At 46.6% G+C, this 27,236-nt stretch overlaps 1 protein-coding gene across 2 annotated transcripts in view; it reads left to right on the top strand.

The window, feature by feature from the left end:
* The window catches only part of INTS9 (integrator complex subunit 9), a 154,558-nt gene that overhangs the window by 102,674 nt on the left and 24,648 nt on the right, over positions 1-27,236 (top strand). Inside the window, exons 2-6 of one of the 2 annotated variants that reach the window (XM_077489258.1) lie at positions 2,692-2,775; positions 7,957-8,077; positions 12,667-12,801; positions 23,513-23,624; positions 24,034-24,214. The exons of the other annotated variant lie outside the window; for it this stretch is intronic. Coding sequence (XP_077345384.1) covers positions 2,692-2,775; positions 7,957-8,077; positions 12,667-12,801; positions 23,513-23,624; positions 24,034-24,214 — 633 coding nt within the window. The remainder of the gene's footprint in view (positions 1-2,691; positions 2,776-7,956; positions 8,078-12,666; positions 12,802-23,512; positions 23,625-24,033; positions 24,215-27,236) is intronic. 2 annotated transcript variants of the gene reach the window in all.

Below are 27,236 nucleotides of genomic sequence, written 5' to 3'. Positions count from 1 at the left end.
AATTCCTACACCGTTCACCTGATTTGGATGTAAATACCCTCAAATTGAAGCTGAAAGTCTGTAGTTAATGCAAATCTTGTTTGTTTCATTTCAAATCCATTGTGGTGGTGTATAGAGCCAAAAAGATTAGAATTGTGTCGATGTCCCAATATTTATGGACCTGACTGTATATCTGATGCTAGGTTCTACATAGGGATTGCAGTGCTGAGCTGAATGCACAGAAATGGATAGATATTGTACTTACAACCTCTGCTTTCATATATTCACTTTCCTCTTACAGCAGTTCATATTTTTAGCACTGAGCCTTGTATTGGTGTCACTGGTCATCAAAAAAGCATCAGTTAGTGTCCAATTTATCCGCCGTAATATCGCAGTCCTTCTATAAGTCGCTGATCGCTGCCATTACTAGTAAAATAAATGAAAATATCCCATAGAGTGTAGACGCTATAACATTTGGGCAAACCAATAAATATATGCTTTTTTTGGGGGGGGGGGGGTTTCACCAAAAATATGTAGCGGAATACATATTGACCTAAATTGATGAAGAAATTCAATTTTTTTTTTTTTGGATATGTTTTATGACAGAAAGTAAAGAATATTCTTTTTGTTTTATTTTTTCAAAATTGTTGTTTTTTTGTTGTTTTTATAGCGCCCAAAAAAAAAAAAAAAAAAAAAGGCAGATGTGATAAAATGCCACCAAAAGAAAGCTTTATTTGTGTGGAAAAACCCCAATTTTATTTGGGTACAGCTTTGTAAGTTAAAGTAACATATCGCAAAAAAAATGCAGAAGAACGGGGGCGGCAAAACGTGTATCCAAAAAGTGTTAAGCCCCAAAACCTTAGTCTGACTTTTCTGGTTACTTTTATAGATTACATTACGAGGTTGTGAGGTTATATTTCAGCTCTATAGTCAACACCCAGGTTTTAGGCTACCTTCTGTGACCCAGCCTGTTTGTTTGCAATTCCCATTATTTCGGTTTTTCATCATGTGATTAGACTGCAGCCCAAAGGAGGTTTGTGCACATTACCAGCATTTCTCAACCCTTTTTTTTGTTTTTAAGTTGGGGCTCCCTTTTAATAGTATGCAAAATCACGAGGACCCCAAGTCAAAAATGTCATAAAATGTAAATGTTAATTATCAATGGGAAACCTGAGACTGGAACAATGCACACACAACCACCTTTATGAAATGAAATTCACATCTGAGGTCCCCTGTCGCCTCAGAGGTCCTGCATGACATCAGTGGTCCACCATCACATCAGTAGTTCTCCCTTTACATCAGAGTCCCTCCATCACATCCGAGTCCCTCAAATCCCTCCATCACATCAAAGTCCCCAATTCATATTGGAGGTTCCCCATCACAACACTGGTTTTCCCTTTACATCAGTGTCCACCTATCACATTCAATTCAATTCATCAATTCATATCAGTGGTTCCACAACTCATCAGTAGTCTCTCATTCATTTCAGAGGTCCCCCATCACATCAGTAGTCTCCCATGCATTTCAGAGGTCCCCCATCACATCAGTAGTCTCCCATGCATTTCAGAGGTCCCCCATCACATCAGTAGTCCCCCATTCATTTTAGAGGTCCCCCATCACATCAGTAGTCCCCCATTCATTTTAGAGGTCCCCCATCACATCAGTAGTCCCCTATTCATTTTAGAGGTCCCCCATCACATCAGTAGTCACCCATCACATCAGTGGTTCCCCAACTCATCAGTAGTCTCCCATTCATTTCAGAGGTCCCCCATCACATCAGTTTTCCCCTATTCATTGTGGAGGTCCCCCGTCCTATCAGTGGTTTCCCAACTCGTCAGTAGTCACCCATCACATCAGTGATCCCCCAACTCGTCAGTAGTCACCCATAACATCAGTGGTTCCCCAACTCATCAGTAGTCACCTTTTCATATCCGAGGTCCCCCATCACAGCAGAGGTCCCCCATCACATCAGTATTCCCCCTATTCATTGTAGAGGTTCCCCAACTCATCAGTAGTCACCCATCGCATCAGTGGTTCCCCAACTCATCAGTAGTCTCCTATTAATTTCAGAGGTCCCCCATCACATCAGTAGTCCCCCATTCATTGTAGAGGTCCCCCATCACATCAGTAATTCCCCAACTCATCAGTAGTCCGCCATCACATCAGTGGTTCCACAACTTATCAGTAGTCCCCCATTCATTGTAGAGGTCCCCAACTCATCAGTAGTCACCAGGTCATATCCGAGGTCCCCATCACATCAGAAGTTCCCCAACTCATCAGTAGACCCCTCTTCATATCAGAGGTTCCCTCATCACATACATCGCATGAAATGGTGGTCTATCCAATTATATAATAACCTGCATTGTATATGGGTGGCAGGGATTTGTGCAAAGTTTTCCATTCAGATTCTTGCATGTCTCTGGTTATAGCGTTTTTTTTTTTTTTCTGAAGGTGTTTGAGTCATTGAAGAAAATCAGCTTCAGGTCTGATTCAGTGGTGGCTTATCTGCCTAACACAGGAAGGGAGTCCAGAAATCAATTCTGAGACTTGGTGTTCATCACTTTTTATTAAATATTTTTCTATTTAAATCTATATCTAACACAACACTCCAGAAAACTCCAGTAAGCAGTTTGTGTGGTGTTTTATTATGCCATTCATTATCTTTGTTTGGTGGGGGGTTGCACTTTAACATTTGTCTGTTCTGTGTCTCAGACTCCTCATGGAAGAACTGGTTAATTTCATTGAACGCGTTCCGAAGGCGCAGTCTGCCACCAAGTGGAAAAAGGAGGATCAGAGGTATTAACCAGCCGTTGTGCCTTTGATAAGTAGTGTGTTCTGGTCTGCAGGGAATTTTTAAAATTGTACGGTCAGGATTTTTTGTTCCTTTCCTTTTTGCAACCCATGCTTCAGAAATCTCTGGAGTCTTTCAGCACATTACATGTAGATAATGTTATGATATCTGAAATGACACTGCTTGCATTTAAAAAAATATACATTTAGTGATTCATTAATGAATGCAGAGCTGCAATAACATTTGTCTTTATCTACCTGGAATTCAGTTTAAGGCTCGGTTCCCACTGGTGTGATGCGGCAAACCCTGCGATTCAGTGCCGGTTTCCGCATTGGATCTGAATCGCACAGTGGTTCACATTGAGATCTGTGAACCGCTGGGGTTGTCCATGTAAAGTTAATGATACCCCCTGATCAGTTCTCAGATCGCATTGCAAACTGTGAAATGGTGCAGGAATCGGATCGCATAGGTGTGAACACCCATGCTATCCGATTCCAGTGCAGAACAAAAAAGGGTCCTGTACCATCTTGGTGCGAATTGTGATTGTGAAATTGCTTCGCACAGACATTGCATGTGATCTGCACAGCTATGCGGTGTGAATCGCATGCTATATCTGGTATCACACTAGTGTGAACAGGCACTCGGCCCCGGTTCACATGCCATGCTGGAACCAGCGTGACTCCTGTATGGGTTCCCGCATCGCATATCACCTGCCAGCAGTTCAAGCTGACATCTGCGAACCGCTGCGGGTGTCAATGCAAAGTTAATGACACCCCCAGATCAGATCGCAGTGCAAACTGCCAAATGCTTCAGGAATCGATCCGATTCCAGTGTGGACCAAAAAAATTGGTCCTGCACCATTTTTGGTGCGCATGCGATGCAAATTAAGCTGAATTTGCTTCGCACAAACATCGCGTTTGATCTGCACAGCAGTACTGTACAAATCCACATGCAATGTCTAACATCACACCCGTGTGAACCCAGACTTGAGCTTTAACCAGTTAAAGCGGGGCTCCACCCTAAAGTGGAACTTCCGCTCATCGGAACCCTCCCCCCCTCCGGCGCCACAATTGGCACCTTTCAGGGGGGAGGGGGATGCAGATACCTGTACAGTACAGGTATTTGCACCCACTTCCGGCATAAATATCCGCAGAATCTGTGGATATTTACGCCACTTCCTGCGGGTCCCCCGCTGTCCGCTGGGAAACACACGGATCCCAGGGACAGCGGGGACCATCCTTATTGCGCAGCGCGATTCGTGCATGCGCAGTAGGGAACCGGGAAGTGAAGCCGCAATGCTCCATTTCCTGATTCCCATACCCAAGATGGCGGCGGCAGCACCCGAGAGACGATAGAGAGATCGGCTTCGGGTGCCGACATCGCGGGCGTGCTGGGTGGGTAAGTGTCCTTATTTTAAAAGTCAGTAGCTGCATTATTTGTAGCTGCTGACTTGTAAAAAAAAAAAAAAAAAACGGCCGAACTCCCGCTTTAAAGACCGCCCACCACATGTATACTACGGCAGGGCGGCTCTATTGCGTAAAACAACGTACCTTTTAAGTTGTTTCATGCAATACTATGGGTGCCCACTGCACAGAGGAGGAGCCAATGCGTGTATTCGACGGAACCGATGTTCGCTGGCCCCCTACTATCACTTCACAGAGAGGCAGAACGGGGATCTGCCTATGTAAACGGGGCAGATCTCCGTTCTGACAGGGGACAGCGTGGAAATTGTGTGTTCCTAGTAATCAGGAACAGCGTTATCTGTGTTCTTCCTGTCAGTACACACACTGAGGGAACACGTTTAACCCTTTGATCGCTGCTGTAGTTAACCCCTTCTCTGACAGTGTCGTTTATACATTGATCACTGCATTTTTTATTAAATGTGTTTAAAAATGTGTATGTAAAAAAATGTATTTTTTTAGCACTGATCAATGTATTGGTGTCACCGATCCCCAAAAAGTGTCACTTGGGGTCAGATTTATCCGCCGCAATCCCACTAAAAAGCGCTCATCGCCACCATTACTAGTAAAAAAGTAAAATTCCATAAATCTATCCCGTGGTTTGTAGATGCTATCACTTTTACTAATCAATATGCGCTTATTGAGATTTTTTTTTTTACCAAAAATATGTAGTAGAATACATATTGACCTAAATTGAAGAAGAAAGTTGTTTTTTTACTTTTTGTTTTTTTGGATATGTATTATAGCCGAAAGTAAAAAATATAGTTTTTTTTTTCTCAAAATTGTAAGACTTTTTTTGTTTATAGCGCAAAAATAAAAACTGCCGAGTTGATGAAATACCACCAAAAGAAAGCTCTATTTGTGGGGAAAAAAGGACATCAATTTTATTTGGGTACAGCGTCGCAGGACCGTGCAATTGTCAGTTATGCCGCGTACACACGAGCGGATTGTATGGCGTACTTAGTTCGTCATACAATCCGACGGACAGTCCGTCGTACTTTCCACTGAACGGACTTGACCACACACGGATGCACAAACAGTCCGTCGAAAGCTTGCGCGATGACGTGTACAGCACGTACGACGGGACTAGAAATAGGAAGTCCAAGACACAGCAAAGCACCCTTCCGCCGTGTAAATCCTTTCTGGGCATGCGCCATTCTTAGTCCGTTGAACTAGCATACTGACGAGCGGATTGTCCGCTGAAACCAAAGTACGACGGACAGAATTTCGAAAAATCGGAAATTCTTAGTACGCCGGACTGCACGCTGAAAAAGTCCGCTGAAGCCCACACACGAGCGGATTGTCCGCTGAAATGTGTTTCGACGGACTAAGTACGCCATACAGTCCGCTCGTGTGTACGCGGCATTAAAGTAACGCAGTGCCATATCGCAAAAAAATGGCCTGGTCTTGAAGGGGGGTAAGCGGCACATATCATTATAATCATATGGCAATGGGTGGAAATTACTATTGGATGGTAATTTAGCTGAACAGACTCTGCAGTGCCGTGTTGCAAAAAATAATGGCATAGTGAAGGGGGGTAAATCTTCCAGAGTAAAACATTTTTTTTTTTTCTGCCAGTAAATACCTTTATAGAACCCACTTCCTGTTTCTTGTCTGGTCAGTAGCCTAGGCTTATGACATCATGCACAGCTCGCTCTCTCTCACTCTCATGAGAGTTTTTCCAGGAAGGGCGGGGGGATGAGTCATAAGGAGGCCAATGAGTGCTGCAGAGCTGGAGGTTTGCCTCTGTGTGTCTTTGTAAATCCAGGAAGTGAACAGGCAGCAGCTTCAGCTGCCCACAGTTAAAATGGCTGCATCCAGACTCAGTGGAGGGAGATTTGTGCAGCATATATGGCAAGTACAAAATCGCAGCACAGGCTTATCCAATTTGAAAGTGGAGTTCCACCCAAAAATGGAACTTCCACTTTTTGGAATCCTTGTCACAGGTATTTGCTCCCACTTCCTGGCATAGATCACCGCGGCGTTCACAGTGACCTATGCCACTTCCAGCGCCTACTCTGTCCTACCCCTCCAGTATTCTGGGAGACACACAGGTCCCAGAACACAGCAGGGACCAGTGAGGACGCTCAGCCTACTCGCACATGCGCAGTAGGGAACCAGGAAGTGAAGCCGCACGGCTTCACTGCCTGATTTCCTTACAGCAGCCGCCGAGAGCTGGCAGACAGATCAGCTTCGGCTGCCGACATTGCGGGCTCCCTGGACAGGTAAGTGTCCATATATTAAAGGTCAGCAGCTGCAGTATTTGTAGCTGCTGACTTTTAATAATTTTTTTTTTTTTTTTTTGGGCAGACCTCTGCTTTAAGTACAAAATGAGGTTTATTTACTATGCTGGAGAGTGCAAAATAAGGCTCACTTAGAAGCTGCATAGAAACCAATGAGCTTGTATATATAAAATAATATGCAAAGTGGTTGGAGGGAAGCTTCAGAAGGGCAAAAATGTTTTTATTACAAATAATATGAGCAGACTGCAGTTCCTCTTGGGTTGTAAAGGTTTGTGTTTTTTCATCTTAATGTATCCTATGCAAGGTGAAAAAAACACCTATCGGTCAATCCCTAACCCCCCCATTATTTTACTTGCTTGAACCCTCGAACTTGTCCCACGGGGAAATGCTCGTTCTTTGCCCGTGGGTTCTCGGCCCTTGATCGGATAGATTGATAGCATCACAGCCATTTGTTTCTGCTGCTGTCAATCAAATCCAGTGATGCGGTGGGCAGGGCTGAGTCCCGCATTCAGTGCCTATGCTACACATACTAGCTCATTATGAATTACCTTAGGATGATGCTCTGCAGTGCCGCCCGCACTCCGCTCCCAAAGCCGACATCTTTCCTGGAGTTACTTCTGGGGTCGCGGGCTCCGGCGCTGTGATTGGCCTGAGCCGCAATAACATCATTCCCATGCATGTGCGCGGGTGCCGCCAGTACGGCACAGGTCCTGAACAAACGGCACAAGCGGGCACAGTGGGTATGCACCAATGACGTTGGCATCAGCGCTTATAGTAAATATCTCCTAAATGGTGCAAGTTCAGGAGATATTTACAGTACCTACAGGTAAGCCTTACTTATAGGCTTACCTGTATGTAAAATTAAAGAGGAACTACATAATTTCAAATAAAAACATCTTTGCCGTTCTGGAGATTCCCTCCAACCACTTTGCATATTATTTTATATAAACTGTGATTCTGTACTTGCCAAATATGCTGCAGAAATCTCCCTCCATTGAGTCTGGCTGCAGCCATTTTAACTGTGGGCAGCTGAAGCTGCTGCCTGTTCACTTCCTGGATTTACACAGACACACAGAGGCACACCTCCAGCTCTGCAGCTCTCATTGGCCCTCTTAGGACTCATCCCCCCCACACACACACATCTTTCTGGCAAACTCTCAGAGTGAGTGAGAGGGAGTTGTGCATGATGTCATAAGCCTAGGCTTTTTATCCGACAAACAGGAAGTGGGCTATATAAGGTATTTACTGGCAGAAAAAAAAATGTTTTGCTATCCAAAGTTAAAACAACAAGGGCAGAAGATTTAATAGGTGAAAAGTAAAAAAAAATGGCTGAAGGTCCACTTTAAAGAGGAAGACTTTACTTCCAATTTTATCATTGCTGTCTCACGTGGTGGTTTACAAAAAAAACTGGGGCATTTGTGTGTAATCGGTCTCTTTTATTTTCTCTTTATCAGTCTCTGAACATCTTTTGTTTTGCTTGTAGACAGCTGCCGGCCCCTCTCAAGGATGCCGTAGACATCTTCACGTGGAGGAAGTGTTACACAATGCAGGAGGTGAACTCGGCTCTCAGCAAAATCCAGCTGGTGGGATATTCACAGAAAATAGTAAGTGCCAAGGTTGCAAACCAGCACAGAGCAGTGAATGACTTTTTTCTGTCGTCCCGTTGCCTATCCAGTAGCCATTCAAGTGGTTCCCGAGCTAAACTTGCATACACGCCCGCCACGTCATGCACTCCCATAGAATAATGGGAAATGTAGTTCCTATTTATCCCGTCGGATGTGACGTGATGCAAAGATCAGGCGCTTGGGAACAGTGCATTTTTCTGACCGATTCAATCACCGGAATCAGCATGGATTCATGAATAATCGTTCTTGCCAAACCCAATCTATTAACCTTCTATGAGGAGGTGAGTTGCCATCTAGATAAAGGAAGGCCCGTAGACATGATGTATCTGGATTTTGCAAAAGCATTTGACACAGTTCCCTATAAATGTTTCCTGTACAAAATATGGTCCATTGGCATGAACCATAGGGTGAGTACATGGATTGAAAACTGGCTACAAGGGTGAGTTCAGAGGGTGGTGATAAATGGGGTGTACTCGGAATGGTCAGGGAGGGGTGGGTAGTGGGGTCCCCCAGGGTTCTGTGCTGGGACCAATTATGTTTAATTTGTTCATAAAGGACCTGGAGGATGGGGTAAACAGTTCAATCTCTGTATTTGCGGACGATACTAAGCTAAGCAGGGAAAAAACTTCTCCACAGGATATGCAAAAAGATCTGAACAAATGAATGGGGTGGGCAACTACATGGCAAATGAGGTTCAATGTAGAAAAATGTAAAATAATGTATTTGGGTGGCAAAAATATGAATGCAATCGATACACTGGTGGGGGGAGAACCTCTGGGGGAATCTAGGACTGAAAAGGACTTGGGAGTCCTAGTAAATGATAGGCTCAGCAATGCCATGCAATGCCAATCTGCTGCTAACAAAGCAAACAGAATATTGGCATGTGTTAAAAAGGGGATCAACTCCAGAGATAAAATGATAATTTTTCCTCGTTACAAGACTCTGGTCCGGCCGTACCTGGAATATGCCATCCAGTTCTGGGCACCAGTCCTCAGGAAGGATGTACTGGAAATGGAGAGAGTACAAATAAGGGCAAAAAAGCTAATAAAGTGTCTGGAGGATATTAGATATGAGGAAAGGTTGCGAGCACTGAACTTATTCTCTCTGGAGAAGAGACGCTTGAGAGGGGATATGATTTCAATATACAAATACCGTACTGGTGACCCCACAATAGGGATAAAACTTTTTCACAGAAGGGAGTTTAACAAGACTGGTGGCCACTCATTAAAATTCGAAGAAAAGGTTTAACCTTAAACTATGTAAAGGATTCTTTACTGTAAGAGCGGCAAGGATGTGGAATTCCCTTCCACAGGCGATGGTCTCAGCGGGGGGCATCAATAGTTTCAAGAAAGTATTAGCTAAGCACCTGAACAAACGCAACATACAGGGATATACAATGTAATACTGTCATATAATCACACACATAGGTTGGACTTGTGTCTTTGTTCAACCTCACCTACTATGTAACGTCACAGGGAAGAAAATCATGGATTAATTAGGAAGTAAGCATTTTTTTTGAGGAGAGGGAGCCAGGAATTCAAAGTGGGGCTGGATCCTGGAGTCCGGCTTTTAGTCTTGGTGAGGAGGGTCTCCAGGATAAAAAGAGGGGGTGAATCTCTCAGTGGGGGGCACAGACAGCAATAAAAACCCGGCAAGTGGTCTAATTCTTCCTTACTGTGAAAAATATAATCCCTGTACGGGCTGAGGATGCTCTTTCCACCCTCCCATGTGACAACACTTGGTGCCTAAATGACTAAGCACCAATGTTGTCTCCTCAGAGGAAGGAGATGAGTTGCATGATCTCTATAGCTGGAAGTCACAGTCTTTTTCCTTCACTCCCAGCAGCCAACTGGAGTGGCGAGGGAACGATAGCATGTACATGTGAAAGAGATCAACTTGAAGTAAATCATTTTATCAAATTGTGTGAATGTATTGGGGATCGTTTTTGTGTATAGTTTGCAGTGCTTTTTTTTCTCAGAGAATAGGTGCAGGTTCACCCACCTCTGAGCCCAAATCCCTTGGTTCCACCCCCTGCCCACCTCCCTCCCACCTGAGAATACAGAACCAAGTATCATTTTGGGGTGCTAAGTAATTTGTATGGAATGTGATGATGATAATAAGAAAAGTAGTGAAATACGTCCCCTGCAATCAGTAACAATAGATCCCCCCCCCCTTCAGGCAACAACACCACCCTCCCTTCCTGACAACAAAAGCAGCAACAATAGATCCATCCTAGCAGCAATGCACCTCTGCAAGTATCAAGAGACTGTCAGAAACCATGAAATCAGACCGAGACAGAAGTACAGTTAAATCGCACTTGTTTAATAATAAAAGTAAAAAAAAACGTAGTCAAAACATAGCCAAAGTTCAGTAACTGGAATAGATAGTCAGCCAAGCCAGAAGTCAGGGATCAATGTAGTGAAACAGCAAGCAGGATCTGGAGCCAGAAGGGATGTCAACAAAGCCAGTCTTTAAACAGGAACGCAGGGGATCGTCTCTGTGATGTTGATCAAGGCGAAGGCAGCGATCCTCTGGACTGGACGGCTTAAGTAGGCAGGACTGACGAGCAGGATATCATCAACAACTGAGTACCTGTGGAGAGATAGGAGCTGGCAATTAGCCGATAGCTCAGAGACGGAAGGGCTGAGCCCAGCCCTGACAGAGACCCTCTAGCACCCTCAGCAGTAGATCCCTCCTAGCAACAATTGTCCCCCTCAGCAACAATAAGACCTTTCCCAGCAACAGTAGATTTCCCCACCAGTGGCAGTAGATCCCCCAGAAGCCAGTATCAACAGACCCTCTCAGCAACAATTAACCCCCTCAGCAGCATAATACCTTTCCCAGCAACAGTATATTCCCCACCGGTGACAGTAGACCATCCAGCACACCCAAGCACTCTTTTCCATTACATACATTCAGTGCTGGGGTGCCGGAACTGGGTTTTCGAGCTGAAAACAAGCCCTGATAGTTTTTTTAATTATGTGTACACGGGTCCTGACACATTTCTATATGGCATATACAGGCTCTGCTTTGTACCAGACGGAATCTGTCTGATGAAAGGCAGTAGTCAGGGGCAGTGCTGGACTTTTATGGCAGAAAGTAAAACTTTTTTTTTTTTTTTCAAAATTTTTGTGGGAATAAAATGATATACATTTTGTTTGACTACAGTGTTGCATGACTGCGCAATTGTCAGTTAAAGTAACAGTGCCGTATTGCAAAAAAAAAAAAAAAAATGGTCTGGTCATGAAGGGGGTTTGTTCTGGGTATTTTTTTATAGATGGGCAACTCCTATTGTCATATTGATTAGTGGTTCCAAATTAATAATATTTACTGCAGTGGGAAACAGACCTAAAAAGATGCACTCAGCAGCTTTCCAAAATAACTGTTCTGTTTTATTTGAAGGTTTTTATACACATGATTACGTAGGTGCCACATTAATATTACAATTGTACTTGTATGTTAACAAGGGGCGTATCATATGTGGGCTAATTCTAATCAGGATTCAAAAGAATGCAAACACATAATGAAAACATTAGTGCCTTGTGCAATACATACAAAATACAATACAATTATAGAATAGAATAGAATTTTAAAAATTTTACTTTTACAGGGTTAAATCTGGAGGGCAAGTGGATATAGATAAAGACTATACAGGCCCGGTTCACATTAGTGCGATGCGAGAAACCTGTGAATCCAGTGCGGGTTCCCGCATCGGGCCTGAATCACGCAGTGGTTCACACTGAGATCTGGGAACCGCTGCGGGTGTCAATGTAAACTTAACGACGTTCGCAGATCGCAGTGTGATCTGTGAAATGGCAAAGGAATCTGATCGAATAAGTGTCAACACCCATGCGATCCGATTCCAGTGCGGACCCAAAAAAATGGTCTTGCACCATTTTGGTGTGAATGTGATGCGATTTCAGACATACAGTTTGTATGCCTGAAATCACACCGTACAGAAATCGCATCTACACAGCAATGTGGTGTGAATCACATGCGATGTCTGGCATCGCACTAGTGTGAACCCTGGGCCTAAAGTGTTAGTATACTCTTTTTTTTTTTTACCTACAGGTAAGCTTATAATAAAGCTTGCCTGTAGATAAAATCAATATCTCCTAAACATTTAGGAGATATTTGGTGTCCCTGAAGCCGGGGACATCACCAACACATCCGCTCTGAAAGAACGGCATACCTGGGCCATTCCTTCAGAGCTGTGTGGCCCGGCCTACCCTCCCAGACGCAGTAGTGATGTCATCGCGGCTCGGCCAGTCAAGTGGCCGCAGAACGCAAACCTTGAAGGAAGGCCGGGTGAAAATGGAAGCCTCTGCAAGACTTTTATTATGTGCTAGCATGCGGTGTATCTTACTACATTGTGATGTTAGTTTGCAGGAGAAAAATTCTTTAAAAAAAAAAAAAAAAGTTTATTACCGCTTTAATCTGATTGGTAGAAGATGTGGTAAAGGAGAATATAGACTTCGTTGAATGTTTAGTATCTTGAATCTTCCAGCAAAAAGGTGGGCTTGTAGCCATCTTGTCTGCCACCCTTGTAACCTCCACCTGTCTCGCAGGAACTGTTTGGCGTGGTGCTGGTGACACCGCTGAGTTCTGGTTACGCCCTTGGAAGTTCTAACTGGATCATCCAGTCTCATCATGAAAAGGTGTCGTACATGTCCGGTTCCTCTCTTCTGACAACTCACCCGCAGGTAAGTGGCTGAATAATCTAGAGGTGCAAAATCATATTTCGCCTTTATTTCGATCGTTTCTGCAGCAAAATACTTTTTTTTTTTAGCATGCAGGCGAGTGTATTTTTGAGCTTCAGCTCTCTCGTACAGTTTTTATTTAATTGCTTAGAACTCGAAGGATAACACTAGTTAAAGGCGGACCTTCAGTCATTTTTTCATCTTTCCATCCTATTAAATATTATGCCCTTGTTGTCTTAACTTTGGATAGAATTTTTTTTCTGCCAGTAAATACCTTATATAGCCCACATCCTGTTTCTTGTCTGGTAAAATGCCTAGGCTTATGACATCATGCACAGCTCTCTCTCTCTTTGCCAGGATGGGAGGAGGTATGCCCGAAGTTCGATCTATCTAGGGCCAGCTTAACAGCTTAAAGAGTAACTCCACTTTTTTTTGTTGAGAAAAAAAAAAACTTCTGGAAAAATCAGTAAGCCAATCACACAAGCAGGAAATTGTATATCAGGGGGGTTGGTGTTCTGTACTCCATCTGTATACAGGACATCTCCAGGTAACCATATTACATTGCATTTTACATAAAATTACAGTGGCTGCAGACTGAAAGAGAAAAGTAATGTTTAATAACATTCAATTACAATATGACTTGTGTTGCAATTGTATACGCTATATTATTATATTTTAATTTGTGATTATTATTATTTTTTTTCTCATGAGTTACCCTTTAAGTTTACAATTGCAGTTGGGGGCAGTAGTAAAAACAGGTGGTTTTTACTACTCCCAGCCCCCACCTCATGAGGCTGCAGAGGCAACTATATGTGGGTATAGCTACAGCAGGCAGTGTCACCCATTTAGGTGAATGGAATTTTGCTGCAACCCCCTCACAACAGCGTACAATGTGCACAGCTGTGCATTGTAACCAATCGGCTTCTAACTTCAGCCTGTTCAACTAAGCTTTGGCAATAAAACCTGGAAGCCGATTGGTTACTTTGCACAGTTGCACCAGATTCTTGATGATAAAGCATGCCTGTACCTTTCAACATCTTGCATATTACTATTGGCCAGAGAGGCTTCCCATCATTATATTGGGCTATTAGGAATGGCAGAACTTAACCACTTGACATCCGCGCTATGGCCGAATGACGGCCACAGTGCGGATCTGAATTCTTGGCAGGCCGTCATATGAGGGGGTGTGCGCTCGCTGTGATCAGAGTCACTGAGACTCGGGTGATCACCGATCCGAGTAAGGGGCCGGTCCCAGCCCCTAACCTTGTGATCAGCTGTCAGCCAATGACAGCTGATCACATGATCAAAACAAAAGCTCGGTGATCGTTTTGTTTTTCTCCTCACACTGACAGTGGAGGAGAAAAAAAAGCCGATCCCTGGCTCATCTTAAAGGGACATTGGTCCCGAAAAGGAAGAGGCAATTATGCCCCATTTATGCCATCTGAAAATGCCCACAAGTGCCACCAGTGGTGCCAATCAGTGCCAACTAGAAGTGCTGCCTATCAGTGTAACCGATCAGTGCCCATCACTGCCACCTATTGGTGCCCTTTTGTGCCGCCTCATCAGCGTACATCAATGACAGACAAAAATTACCAGTTTTAAAATTTTTATAACAAAATAAAATTTAAAAAAAAAAGTATTTTTACGTTAAAAAATAAATAAATAAAATCGCACTGGTGATCAAATACCACCAAAAGAAAGCTCTATTTGGGGGGGAAAAATTCTAAAAAATTAATTTGGGTACAGTGTTGTATGATCGCGCAATTGTCATCCAAATTACATCAGCGCTGAAAGCTGAAAATTGGTCTGGATAAGAGGGGGGGTTTAATTGCCCAGTAAGCAAGTGGTTAAAGGGGTTGTAAACCTTTGTGGTTTTTCACCTCAATGCATTCTATGCATTGAGTTTAAAAACTTTGTAGTGCAGCAGCCCCCCAGTGCCCCCGTTTTACTTACCTGAACCCTTGTTTTCTCCCCCTGGGGACAAGCACACCAGCTCTAGTCAGTGTCTCGTGTCCTGATTGGCTAGATAACAGCGCAGTCATTGGCTCCCGCTGCTGTCAAACAAATCCAATGATGCGGCCGCCGGGGCCTGCCTGTTTGAGTGGCCCATGACCAAAAGGTTTGGTCACATGGCCAGTTCACACCACATGCAGTCCAGTGCGCTTTTGATAGTAGGTTATGTGGTTTTCAATGGCATAGTTCACACCAGTGCATTCAGTTCCAGTACAAAAAAAAAGTAGAGCATGTTGCATTTTTTTCTGCACTGGACTGTTCTGGAATGCGGTAAAATGCCCCAAAATGCACTGGAAGCATATGTCCTTATTTTAGGTTAAGAAAAAAAAGGGGGGGAAATGCACGGGACTACATTAACAATGCACTGGAACCCACCCAAAAACGTGCATGTAGAAAAGCATCCAGAGCGCATCCGGACTACATTTCTATGGTGTGAACTGGCCCTTAGTACATGTTGGAATTCCTCCCCTGATAATATCTTTAAGGATTTCACACCATAGAAATGCAGTTCGGATACGTTCTAGATGATCTTCTGCATGAGCGTTTTTGGTGCATTTTTAATGCAGTCCAGTGCACCCCCTCCCCCCCTCCTTTTTTTTTTTTGTAAAATCTTTATTTTGAAATAGTTTAACAGTAAAATACACTGAAGTATACAGTAGACAGGCGTGTCAGGTCCAAACACAGAACAAATAAACCGCAGGAAACAATGACACCCATAAGAACTGTCCTGGTGGCCGAGAGTTGGCGGCTTATGTCAGACACATGAGTCAGGCAAGTGACTGGTAATAAACGTCTGGAGTGTCTTCTTGCCTACTCATGCCTATTCCGATTTCTATAGGCTAGGGCCCCGCTCCAAGGCGCCTCTGAATTGGAAGGAGAGGACGGGCCGGGGCCCACTCCCCCCCCCCCCCCCTGCCATACAGAAGGCCGGGGAGGCATGGGACCACCCCCGGCGGCCGCCCAGGAGAGGGGGGCACAAACACCTCCAGCTACCTCCTCCGAGCGTCCCCCGGGGGTAAGACAGACCCACAGCAACCCCCCCGCCCAGGAGAGACGTCCCAGCATGGACCCCTCCGGACAGGAGGATTCCCCCCCGCCAGCTAAACAGGGCGGGTGCAGGACCAACTAGCCCACAGGAAACCTAACGCTCCATCACATCTCAATACCACGTAGGTCAATAAAAAGCAACGTCTTAAAGTGTAGAGTACAGAGAAGGAAAGTAAAGAAGAACAGCAGAAAGGGTGATAGAGAGATAAGAAGGGGTAAAGAGGGGATTGGGAAATGGGGTGAGGAAGGAGGGTGGAGCCTACCTGACATCCCTGAGAAGTGCAGCGGTCCAGCACCAGGCGAGTCTCAGCAGCAAATTCGACACTCCGTCCATGGGGCAAGAAGGCGAAAAACAACCACTAGGTGGGAACATCAGTGTGTGTGCGGGATCTCAAAGAAGGTTCCGCCAGCTCCAGTAGAGCCAAGTCCAGACTGGAAGTAGCGTATATAGTTTTGGACATGTAGGTTGTCCATGACTGCCATATGCTGTCAAACTTAGCCCGTGTACCTCTACAGGTTGCCACCCAATGTTCAGTCTCTCTAATGTCATTCACTTTTTTGACCCAGTCTTCCCCCGTGGGAGTCCTGATTTGTTTCCAGTAGATCGGTATAAGACGTCTGGCCGCGTTCAACAGATGCGGCAAAGGGCTTGTCAGGGAACTCACCGTACGCATGCCCGTCCCCGTATAGCAGCAGTTCCCGTTCGTTCCAGGCGCCATGCGCGGTGTCTCTGTCAGAGGCGTACGAGGTCCAGAACGAACGGACGTATGCTAAACCGAACACGTGGATGTACGCCAATCCGAACACGCGAAAACACCCGCGCAAACTGAACGGATGTACGTCTTCACGCACGGACGGCCACTTCCACCAATCCTGGCTCACTTCCCCCTATATAAACAGGGTCCTGGCCTGACACCAGTGCTGGATCGTCTTCAGCTGTTACTGTAAGACCTGATCATTGGTCCTGTGACCTTGCTCCTGAGACCTCGCTCCTGTGACCTTGCTCCTGTGATCTTGTTCCTGTGACCCGTTCCTGATACCCACTCTTGGATTCCTATCTCCTGGACAACCTCTGACCCCGGCTTGGACTTTCGACTTTGGCTTGTCTCCTGATTCGGTACCTCGTTTGCTTGCACGTTACCAGACCCCTTGCTTGTTCCTGATTACGCACCTGTCTCTTGTTATTGTACCGCATTGCCTGCCAGTTGCCGATCCTGCCTGTTCCAGACACGTAGTGCTCCCTGCACACCTGCTGATCTTCCGGTGCCTACCTACGTAACCAGTCTACACCTCTTCTACCGTGAGGACCCAGCATCTTCAAGGCCTTCTACTTCCATCTGCAGGCACCTGCACCCTTTCGTGTCCTCACGCTCCCTGTTCCCATCTCCAGGGGCAGCAGTCTGACTCCGCTGTAAGGTACGTGACAGGGCTCTTTTTGTATCTACCAATCGGGATCGGAGGGATGTGTAAAAGATAGTTGGTCGGAGACAGTGGTACATCGAAATGCAAGACTGCTTTTATGTGGGATCGGATGTCCGCCCAAAATGGCTTAATTCGTGGGCAATCCCACCAAATGTGAAGGAGGGTGCCCAGTTGGCCACATTCCCTCCAGCACCGGTCCGATACCGAAGGGTAGATACGTGCTAGGTCTGCCGGCACTCTGTACCAGCGAGACAGGACTTTATAATTCGTTTCTTGGGTTTTGGACTCCATGGAGCTTGTGTGAGTGAGTTTGTATAGATGGGACAGTTGGGTCGTGGAAAAGTCAAGTTGCAGCTCTCTCTCCCACACCCGTATGTACGTTGGTCTAGCGAGCTCGGTAACAGCGCCAAGCAAGCGATATAATTCTGAGATCATGTGGGGAGTGGGTTCGTCTTCAACAAAAAGACGTTCAAAAGGTGTAAGGAGCGCTTCATCCCTGATTGAGTGGCCATGGACTTCAAAAAAGTGGTGCAATTGCCTGTATCGCCAAAAGTTCATGGCTGTCTGCGCGTGCCCGGTCTGCAGGGATTCGTAGCTGTCCATTTGGCCTCCGCTGAGAAACTGTCCACAACGGGCATTCCCGTCGGCTGCCCAGGGGCCAAAAAAGGCCCTCCGTTCCCCCGGCGGGAACCACAGGAACCCCCCCAACGGGGCAAGCGGCGAAACAGGGGGGGACAGACCCAGCGTCTTGTTCATTTTATCCCATATTAAAAGAGATTGTACAGTTAGAGGGGAGACATCTTCCGACAGCCCCCTATGTTCCGGGGACAACCAGGGTTCATACGCCAAGTCTCTCCCAGCCAGCCATTTTTCCAGAGAGACCCACGTTTTTGACTTAGTATGAAATTTCCAATTAAGTATCCTCTGTAGGACAATAGCCCTGTGGTACCTCTGGATATCTGGAACCCCCAAACCTCCCTCCAGCTTCGAACGCTTCAGCAAGGTCATGGCTATTCTAGGTTTCTTTGTGTTCCACACAAATGCCGACAGAATGCTATTCAGTTGGGTAAAAAACAATTTAGGGAGGGAGATGGGTATCATTTGTAGAAAAAATAGTACTCGGGGCAGGATATTCATTTTAATAATATTAATGCGGCCTAACCACGTAAAAGCGGTTTTGGTCCACTGCAACAAATCCGCCTTGACCGTATGTAATAAGGGGGGGAAATTGGTGGCATATAAGGCATCAAAGCGGTTTGTCAACTGAATGCCCAGGTACTTAATAGAAGACGTGGCCCAGGTAAAGGGGAATGCTAATTTCAAATGCTCCGCTTGAGATGGGGCAAGGTGAATAGGTAAAATCTCCGACTTGGAAAGGTTTATCTTGAAATTGGATAACTCACCAAAAGTCCTCAGCTCCTTCAACAGAACCGGCAACGAGATCAGGGGTTCAGAGAGATAGAAGAGCACATCGTCCGCATACGCCGACAGCTTGTGCTCCGTCATCCCAACCTTCAGGCCCCTAATGTCTGCGTTCGCCCTCACCATACAGAGCAGTGGTTCTAGGACCAAGGCAAAAAGGAGGGGAGACAGCGGGCACCCGTCTCGTGCCGTTTCGAATCGGGAACCGGGAGGAAAGCACCCCATTCACCTTCACCTGTGCACACGGAGTGGAGTACAGGGCCATAATCGAGGACAGCATACGCGTCCCTAACCCCTGAGCTTCCAGTACCGCCCGTAAGTACCCCCAGTCGACGCGGTCAAACGCCTTTTTGGCGTCCGTCGAAAGGACGATGCAGGGTTTAGGATTGGGACTGTTACGTGCCCAGTGAATGAGTTGAATTGCCCTGATGGAGTTATCTCTCGCTTCCCTGCCATGAATAAACCCCGTTTGGTCTGGGTGGATAATTTGGGGCAGAAGACTCCCAAGTCTGTTTGCCAGGACTTTTGCTAGGATTTTAATATCGACGTTAAGGAGGGATATCGGGCGGTAGCTCTGGGGGACGGTAGGATCCTTGCCCTCTTTTGGCAGCACCGTAATGTGTGCCAACAGTGCTTCGGTTGGGATACAATTCCCCTCCGCGACTGAATTAAAATAGGTACACATATGTGGCGTTAAGAGGGGCAGGAAAATCTTGTAGTAGGTACCAGAAAAAACATCTGGTCCCGGGCTCTTGCCCTTGGGCAGGGACTTCACCGTTAGCGCAATTTCCTCCGGCGAAATTTGCCGCTCCAAGTCGACGCATTGTTCCGCGGTAAGTGTAGGGGCTCCCGCCGACGCTAGATATTCTTGAATGGCAGCAGACTTGGGAGGCTGAGCGCTTAAGGGCGAGGCCGGGGAGAGGTTATAAAGTTGGGCGTAAAATTCCTGAAACCCTGAAGCAATCTTGTTGGATTGGACCGAAATGTCACCTGAGGGGGAATGAAGCTTCTGTACGTAGGCTTGGGCATGTTTCTTGCGGAGGGCCCTAGCCAGCATACGACCGCATTTGTTACCATGTTCATAGTATCTGTGTGAAAGATGCCTGGCCTGTCTATTCGTGTGGCGATCTAATAAATGTGAAAACAGGTCACGCAACTCAAAAAGCTTCTGCTTAGCCGCTGGGCCTCCCCCCTGCTTATGGGAGAGTTCTGCTGCTTGTAAGGCGGCCAGAACCCTTTTGAAATCCGCTTGGCGCATTTTCTTGATTTGGGAGCCTATTGATATGAGTTCACCTCTAATCACGGCTTTGTGCCCTTCCCAAAGCACACCCGCACTTAGTTCATCCGAGGCATTCTCCCTAAAATAGTGGGAGATGGTCTCCGACACCTTGGCAACCGCTGCAGAGTCATCCAGGAGATTTTCGTTCAGTCTCCACGTCCAGGCCCTATGGGGACTTGAGGGTAGCTGAATGGTCACTCCAACCGGAGCATGGTCCGATAAGGTGATGCTGCCAATGGATGCCGTCTGCAGAAGCTCAAGCGTGGGACGGTCAACGTAGACATGGTCTATGCGCGTGTACACGTCATGGACGGTCGAGTAATAACTAAAGTCCCGTCCGGAAGGATGTAGAATCCTCCAGGTATCAAGTAAAAGGTGTGCCTGCAGTGATTTGCGAAAGTGTTTGAAAAAAGCATGGGAGTGTGAGGGTCGGGTGCTCGAAGTGTCGAGCAGCAGGTCCGGGCAGACATTAAAGTCCCCGCCTAAAATCAAATACCCGGCTTTAAAATCTGACAATAGGTCAAGGGTGTTGTCTAAGAAGGTAAGCTGATCAGAGTTGGGGGCGTAAAGGGAGGCGAATGTGTACATGCTCCCAGCTATGGTGCCCTTTAGGAAAACAAATCGGCCCTGGGGGTCAATTTTGCTATCTATTGGCTGAAAAGGGCACATCTTATGGAACGCTATGGCAGTCCCTCTGGATTTGGCCTTAGGAGATGTACTGTGAAACCATTGATTGAACATGTGGGTGGGCAACCTGGGTAGGAAGTGGCTGGTAAAATGCGTTTCCTGTAGGAAGACCACTTGGGCCTTCAACTTTTTAAGTTCCCGCCACAATTTGTTCCTTTTCCCCGGAGAGCAGAGACCCCGTACATTGTAGGAAATTACCTGGAGTGTAGACATGGGAGAGTTGGAGGGTGGAGGACTGAGCGAACGTCCCAACTCACCTGGTGCAGGGACCGCGCCAATGGCAGGCTCCTAGGAAGGGGGGGGGGGAATAAAAAGGGGGGGAGAAGAAGAGGAGAGAGATAGGGAGAGAAAGAACACAAGGAGTTAGTACAGAAACACCAAAAACATAAAAACAACATAGCTACATCAAAGTTGTACAATGCAGCGGCTTGGTGGAGGATGGGACCCACCTGACCCACCGGGGGGGTTCCCAGCCACCTCCTAAAGTCCCAATAGGGAACTAAACCCATGGATGGGTGGCCTATGTGGGGAACGTGGACCAAAACAAGGGGGGAAAGAGAAGGCCCCCGCCCCGCCCACCACATCCGGAAGCAGTATAGCCTCAATCCGGGGGAAAATTCGATCCAAAAAAAGCAGACAAAAAAATAAAAAAATGAACAATAAAAAAGAAAAAAAAACACAGTGTAGACTGATTGCGTTCGGGGACGTAGGGTCTGGCCGGTCCCTGGCAGGGGCCCCACCACCGTGGTGGAGTCACAGCAAACTTCAGTCCGTGGAGGGGGGGATCACAAAGGTAGCTGCATAGGCAAGAAAAAAAAAGGGGAAAAACAAACCCCCCCCCCCCTCCCCTAGTGCCCCACAAAAAGGGAAAAAAGGGGGGCGCCGTGGCAGATCACCCTTCTATATCTGGAGTGCAAACAGTCTCCGCCATGTAGGCCCAGTCTGATAGTCGAACAGTATCTAAGGCTGGAGACAAGTCACCAGAAATTCTTGCCCCCACGGCAGCCAGAGTCTGCAGCCTCAAAGGGCACAGCCTGTTCCCCGGAGCACCCAAGGGGGGGCTCGGGGTCGAAACAGCAAACTCGCAAGTCCTGTGGGGGGGCCCAGACACCATCAATCACATCAGAGATCAGAGAAAGTCAGCAATCAGCTGTCCATCACACAGCCCAGGCTCGGCATCAGTCTCAGGTGGTAGAAGGAACCACTGAAGGGTCCGGGGTCGAACTGTGCCTGTTCCTCCTCCGGTGCTTGCGTGTGACTGTAGACCATCTCGGGGGAAGGGGGGGGACAAGCAAGTCGCTCGGAGGTCCTCTCCAATCCGGAAAGTCCACGGGCTCCAGCCCCAGAGAGGATAGAAGTTGTGGAAGATCGTCCTTAGTGCGCAGGGTCACTTGCTTGCCATCTTTGAGTACATGCAGAGAGAAGGGGAAGCCCCAGCGGTAGGCCAGTCCTGCGGCCTGGAGCACAGAAAGGAGCGGACGGAGGGCTCTCCGCTGCATAAGGGTCAGTTGAGCACCAGAAAGTCAGTTGAGCACCATCAAAATCATAAAAGGGCTTACCCCGCACTTTTTGCATAATCCGTTTCCTTGATAGTGTATTTGTGAAGTTTACAGATTATGTCCCTGGGATTGTCAGCGTCTTGAGATGGGGGGCGCAGTGCTCTGTGGGCACGGTCTATTTCAATAGGAGCAGTGGCTGGGAGACCCAATATGTCTCTAAAGATATCTGTCAGAGTGGGGACAATGTCCCTGGGTCCAGTAGCCTCTGGGAGTCCTCTAATCCTGATATTGGCCCTCCTGCTGCAGTTCTCAACATCATCTAATTGCCCCAGCAGTACATCAAGCTGATGGTCCTGTGTTTGGCACCTAGGTTGCAGCAGGGCAATGGCGGGGAGAGTCTCCTCTAGCTTCTCTTCCAGGGCCTCCACCCGGTGACCCAGGTGTGTGGTATCAGCTTTAAGTTGGGCAATATCAGCTGTGAAGGCTTTCTCCACTCTGCTAGTGAACCTCTCCAGGTCTTCTCTGGTGGGGAGAGACATAATATGGCGGCGGATTGCATCATCTCCCATGAGGTCCGAGACCTCTGAGCGGCCATCCAGCGACCCGGGGGAGGCAGGGGGGGGGGGGGGCGAATCGCTTACCGATCCCGGTGAGGGTACCGGAGAGGCCAGGGGAGATGGTCCGGTCTGCTGAAGAGGCGCCGCTGTAGCAGGCTGTGAGGATTTCCCAGCTTTCTGAGGCTTCCCGGTCGGCGCCATATTGGATCCGTCGCGGCCCTGTCCGTGGGGGCCCGGGAAGAACTGATCCAGCTGTCCCTGCCGCTTTTTATTACCCTGCGGCGGTCGGGAAGACTGCCGGGAGCGTTGGGACATGGAGCCCGGTGGTGTAGATCGATTTTCCCCGCTGAGGGTAGCTAATGTAAGCGGTGATGGAGCGGAGCTGAGGTGAAGCACGTCCTCACTCCTCCATGGTCAGGACACGCCCCCCCCCCCCTCCTTTTTTTTGATTTTTTTTTTAACCTTAAATAAGGACATGTATATTCCAGTGTGTTAAAGTGCGTTCCGGTGCCTTCCAATGCATTTATAATGTGTTTTACAGCGTTCCACTGCAGGAAAAAAATACAGCATGTTCTACTTTGCACTAGTGTGAACTATGCCATTGAAAAGCGTATAACCTTCTTTCCATGCGTTTTTGATGCAGAAAAAGAACGCACCGAACTGCATGTGTTGTGAACTGGCATTAAATAAATGACCACATACTTCAAGATTTCCAGATCATTCGTTTGCAATGAGTTGCCAGCCTTGGGATACATGCGAAGAGCTTGAGCTCAAATATTCTCTTTCAGGCGATGGATCAAGCCGCTCTTAAGAATAGTGACGTTCTGATTTTGACCGGTCTCACCCAGATACCCACCGCCAATCCAGACGGCATGGTGGGCGAGTTCTGCAGCAATCTTGGTAAGTGGTCGGGTTTTGTTTCTTGTAATTGTACCCCAAAAAAATATATATAGTCTTAAAAAATCTTTTTGGTATATGTTTTTTACTACCGTAACTAATTTAGGATATCTTCACTGTAACCAATTACCAGTCGCTTTTTATTGCTTCTGAGGCTGGTAGGGTGGATAATATGCAAATTAGCTGTTATACAAGCTGTACACTCACTACTTTACATTGTAGCCAAGTGTAATTTCTTCAGTGTTACATGAAAAGATAGAATAAAATATTTACAAAAATGTGATGGGTGTACTCACTTTCGTGAGATACTGTATGTATATTTTTTATTTTGTCTAGAGGTCCACTTTAATTGTTTACGTTCTATCCACCTTCATTTTATTTCTAAAATATATATCTTTTTATTCTGCTATAGCAATGACCATACGTAATGGCGGCAATGTGCTAGTGCCTTGTTACCCCTCCGGTGTTATCTATGACCTGCTGGAGTGCTTATATCAGTATATCGATTCTGCCGGCCTTTCCAACGTCCCCCTGTACTTCATCTCTCCGGTGGCCAACAGTTCCCTGGAGTTCTCACAGATCTTTGCAGAGTGGTAGGTTACACGATATGGTTATACCGTAATTTTTTAAAGCATAACTTGAGTAAAAAAATATATATACATGTATATGCTTCAAGTTTTATATCTCAATTGTTTTTATCATGTTTCCTTTAAAATTCTGTGTAAGCTTAGTCCCCATAAACATCTTCGAGACAATCTAGAGATCCCCATCTGCATTCATTTCTCTTATGCTTGTGTCTACAATTCATTTTGCTTTTTAAATATCGCCCTTTACTCGCAGTGCATCTGAATGGGAGCATACAGAGAGAGTAAGTGATGAGCATGGGTAAAAGACTGCATCGCTGGCAACCCTTTAGACAAGCATGTTTCTTCCTGCTGGCCACTGGATGGTACAGACTTGTAAAGCTGTGCTGGTTAAGGATGAGCTCAGGCATGTTCGCAGCTCCACGTGCCCGTGCCCGCCAAGAAGCTTACAATGCACGGTGCTAATCACAGGCAGTGAGACATTTCCCGATCTGTGCAGCCGCAGATCAAGAAATGTCTCCCTGCCTTTGATTAGCGCCGTGCAGTGTAAGCTTCCTGGTCGGTGCGGGCACATGGAGCTGCGAACAGGCCTGAGCCCATCCTTAGTGCTGATCAGTTGCTTAATTCCTTTTTCAGAAGCAGTTCTGATGTAACCATGCAACTGATAGGTAGACGGCATAGCTAAAGTCTATGCCATCCGGTAGCCAGCTCCCTCCCTGCGACATGCACATCTAAAGGGTGCCTGTATCACTTTCCCTGCAAATAGGGCAGGAAATGGGTGAACTGAAATTCACACTTCCTCTGGGATTAAATGTGTTTCAAATGTGCCCCTGATGACGCAACATGTGACAAAATGCATTGGACAGAGCTACAGCAAACCTGGATTGAACAGGCAAGATGTGGGCTGGAGAGTTTTCTAATCTACCGCTGCGGTATTAGCTACACTTGTGAGGGCTTACCTAGGTTGGAGTCCATGGCGCAGAGATGTAGGCTCACCCTTGCAAATATACACAGCCCACGGTAACAAAGAGATGAGCTACCTGGGCTGTGAATCTGTGCACAGGGGCTTGACAGGAATTTGCCCAAGGATTGTCCAGGTAAAGCTGTAATCAGTGATTCCAGTCAGAATAAACGATATACAAGCCAGGGTCAGAAGCCGGGGTCAGTCTTGGAACACTGTAACTTGAACACAGGAACCTTTGGCAACGATAGAGACAAGACAATGAACTGACAAAGCCCTTAGAGTGAGGCAGTGCTTTATACCCAGCTGATTGGATAAACTGCCTCAGCTGAACCAAGAGTGAAAGGCACTAATTGCAACAAGATCCAGAGTATGGTCCTAGTATTTTACGCAGAACTGTGCAAAGCTGGAAAGCAGGCTGAAAGTAACTGAGGTTTGGCTCAGAGGCAAGGTAACAGGAGCACTCAACATGCAGTCATAGGTTCAATACCCCTCTTTGAGCCACTTGGGGTGTGACGACGCCTGGCTGTCTCCATGGCATGGTAGGGACCGTGACAACACTCTTCCCGAACAACACTGTGCTGTCTGGGAACAGTAGAGGAGGCAATGCCTCTATGGGGCAGAGGTGGACAGGTTAAACAGTCAGTCATAGGTCACGGTTTGACACTATACCTGCTAAATGGGCAAAAAATGGTTATGGGTCTCACCCAGGGGGCACAGGAGCAGAGAATCACATTTCCATAGTCGGGGAGGTTTTATCTAGAGGAGTAAAGTTTTACCAAGAGGGTCCAGTGACTCTGATATGGATTTGTAACACAAAAAGATGTCATCTTCAAAGCCGAGAGATGGGCTGTGGTGGTTGAGGAAAGTAAAATTGAAACTGGCTAAACCAGTGATGGGCTCCATAATGTAGGCCGGGTGTCAGGTTAAGCAGTGTGTAGATAAGAGTGATAGGCTCTGTAGTAATGGTAGGTAGAGTGGTGGGTTCCAAAGTAGGTGTAAAAATTCTAAATTAACCCTCTGCACACTGCTATACACACTTTCTAGCAAACTTTGCACAAAAACAGGGATTTTTAATTCACATACATTCAGATCTGGTCACTGACCTGGACTATCCAATAGAAATAAGATTTTGCTGTGCTCAAATAACAGTAGCTTATACATATACGGTATATAATCCATCAGGTACTTAAGGGGTGTCATAGGCTCCATAGTAGGTGTAAAAATTCTGGATGAACCAATACCTTCTGAGCTATTGGGATTTAAGCACAGGTATATCTTATTTCTGTACCACTGTAGGGATAGGTACAGTGATAGGCTCCATGGTAGTGTTATAGTGTTAGGTAGAGTCATAAGCTTTGAAGTAGTGGTAGGTGGAGTGATAGGCTTTATAGTGGGAGAAGATAGAGTGATAGGCTCCATAGAATAGGTAGGCAGAGTGATGGGCTCCATAGAAGAGTTAGTTAGAGTTATAGGCTCCATAGAAGAGATAGGCAGAGTGATAGGCTCCATAAAAGAGGTAGGAAGAGTAATGGGCTCCATAGAAGAGGTAGGCAGAGTGATAGGCTCAATGGAAGAGGTAGGTGGAGCAATAGGCTCCATGAAAGAGGGAGGCAGAGTGATAGGCTCCATGGAAGAGGTAGGCGGAGTGATAGGCTAAATAGAAGAGGTAGGTGGAGTGATAGGCTCCGTGGAAGAGGTAGGTGGAGTGATAGGTTCTGTGGAAGATGTAGGCGGAGCGATGGGCTCCGTGGAAGAGGTAGGCGGAGCGATGGGCTCCGTGGAAGAGGTAGGCGGAGCGATGGGCTCCGTGGAAGAGGTAGGCGGAGCGATGGGCTCCGTGGAAGAGGTAGGTGGAGCGATGGGCTCCGTGGAAGAGGTAGGCGGAGCGATGGGCTCCGTGGAAGAGGTAGGCGGAGCGATATGGTCCATAGCAAAAGTAGGCGGAGTGATAGGTGGTATAGTGTTGGTCAGCACTACAGAGGAAAAAGATTTGGGGGTACTTATTATAGATAGCAAAAAGTAAACTGTGTGACCAGGCAGTGGAGAAAGCTAATGGAATTCTAGGAT

Source organism: Lithobates pipiens, unplaced genomic scaffold (genome assembly GCF_037356315.1).
Source record: "Lithobates pipiens isolate NorthernLeopardFrog02 unplaced genomic scaffold, aLitPip1_a1.2 Scaffold_18, whole genome shotgun sequence".
Taxonomy (NCBI): Eukaryota; Metazoa; Chordata; class Amphibia; order Anura; family Ranidae; genus Lithobates; species Lithobates pipiens.
This window is presented reverse-complemented; position numbering and strand designations above follow the sequence as displayed.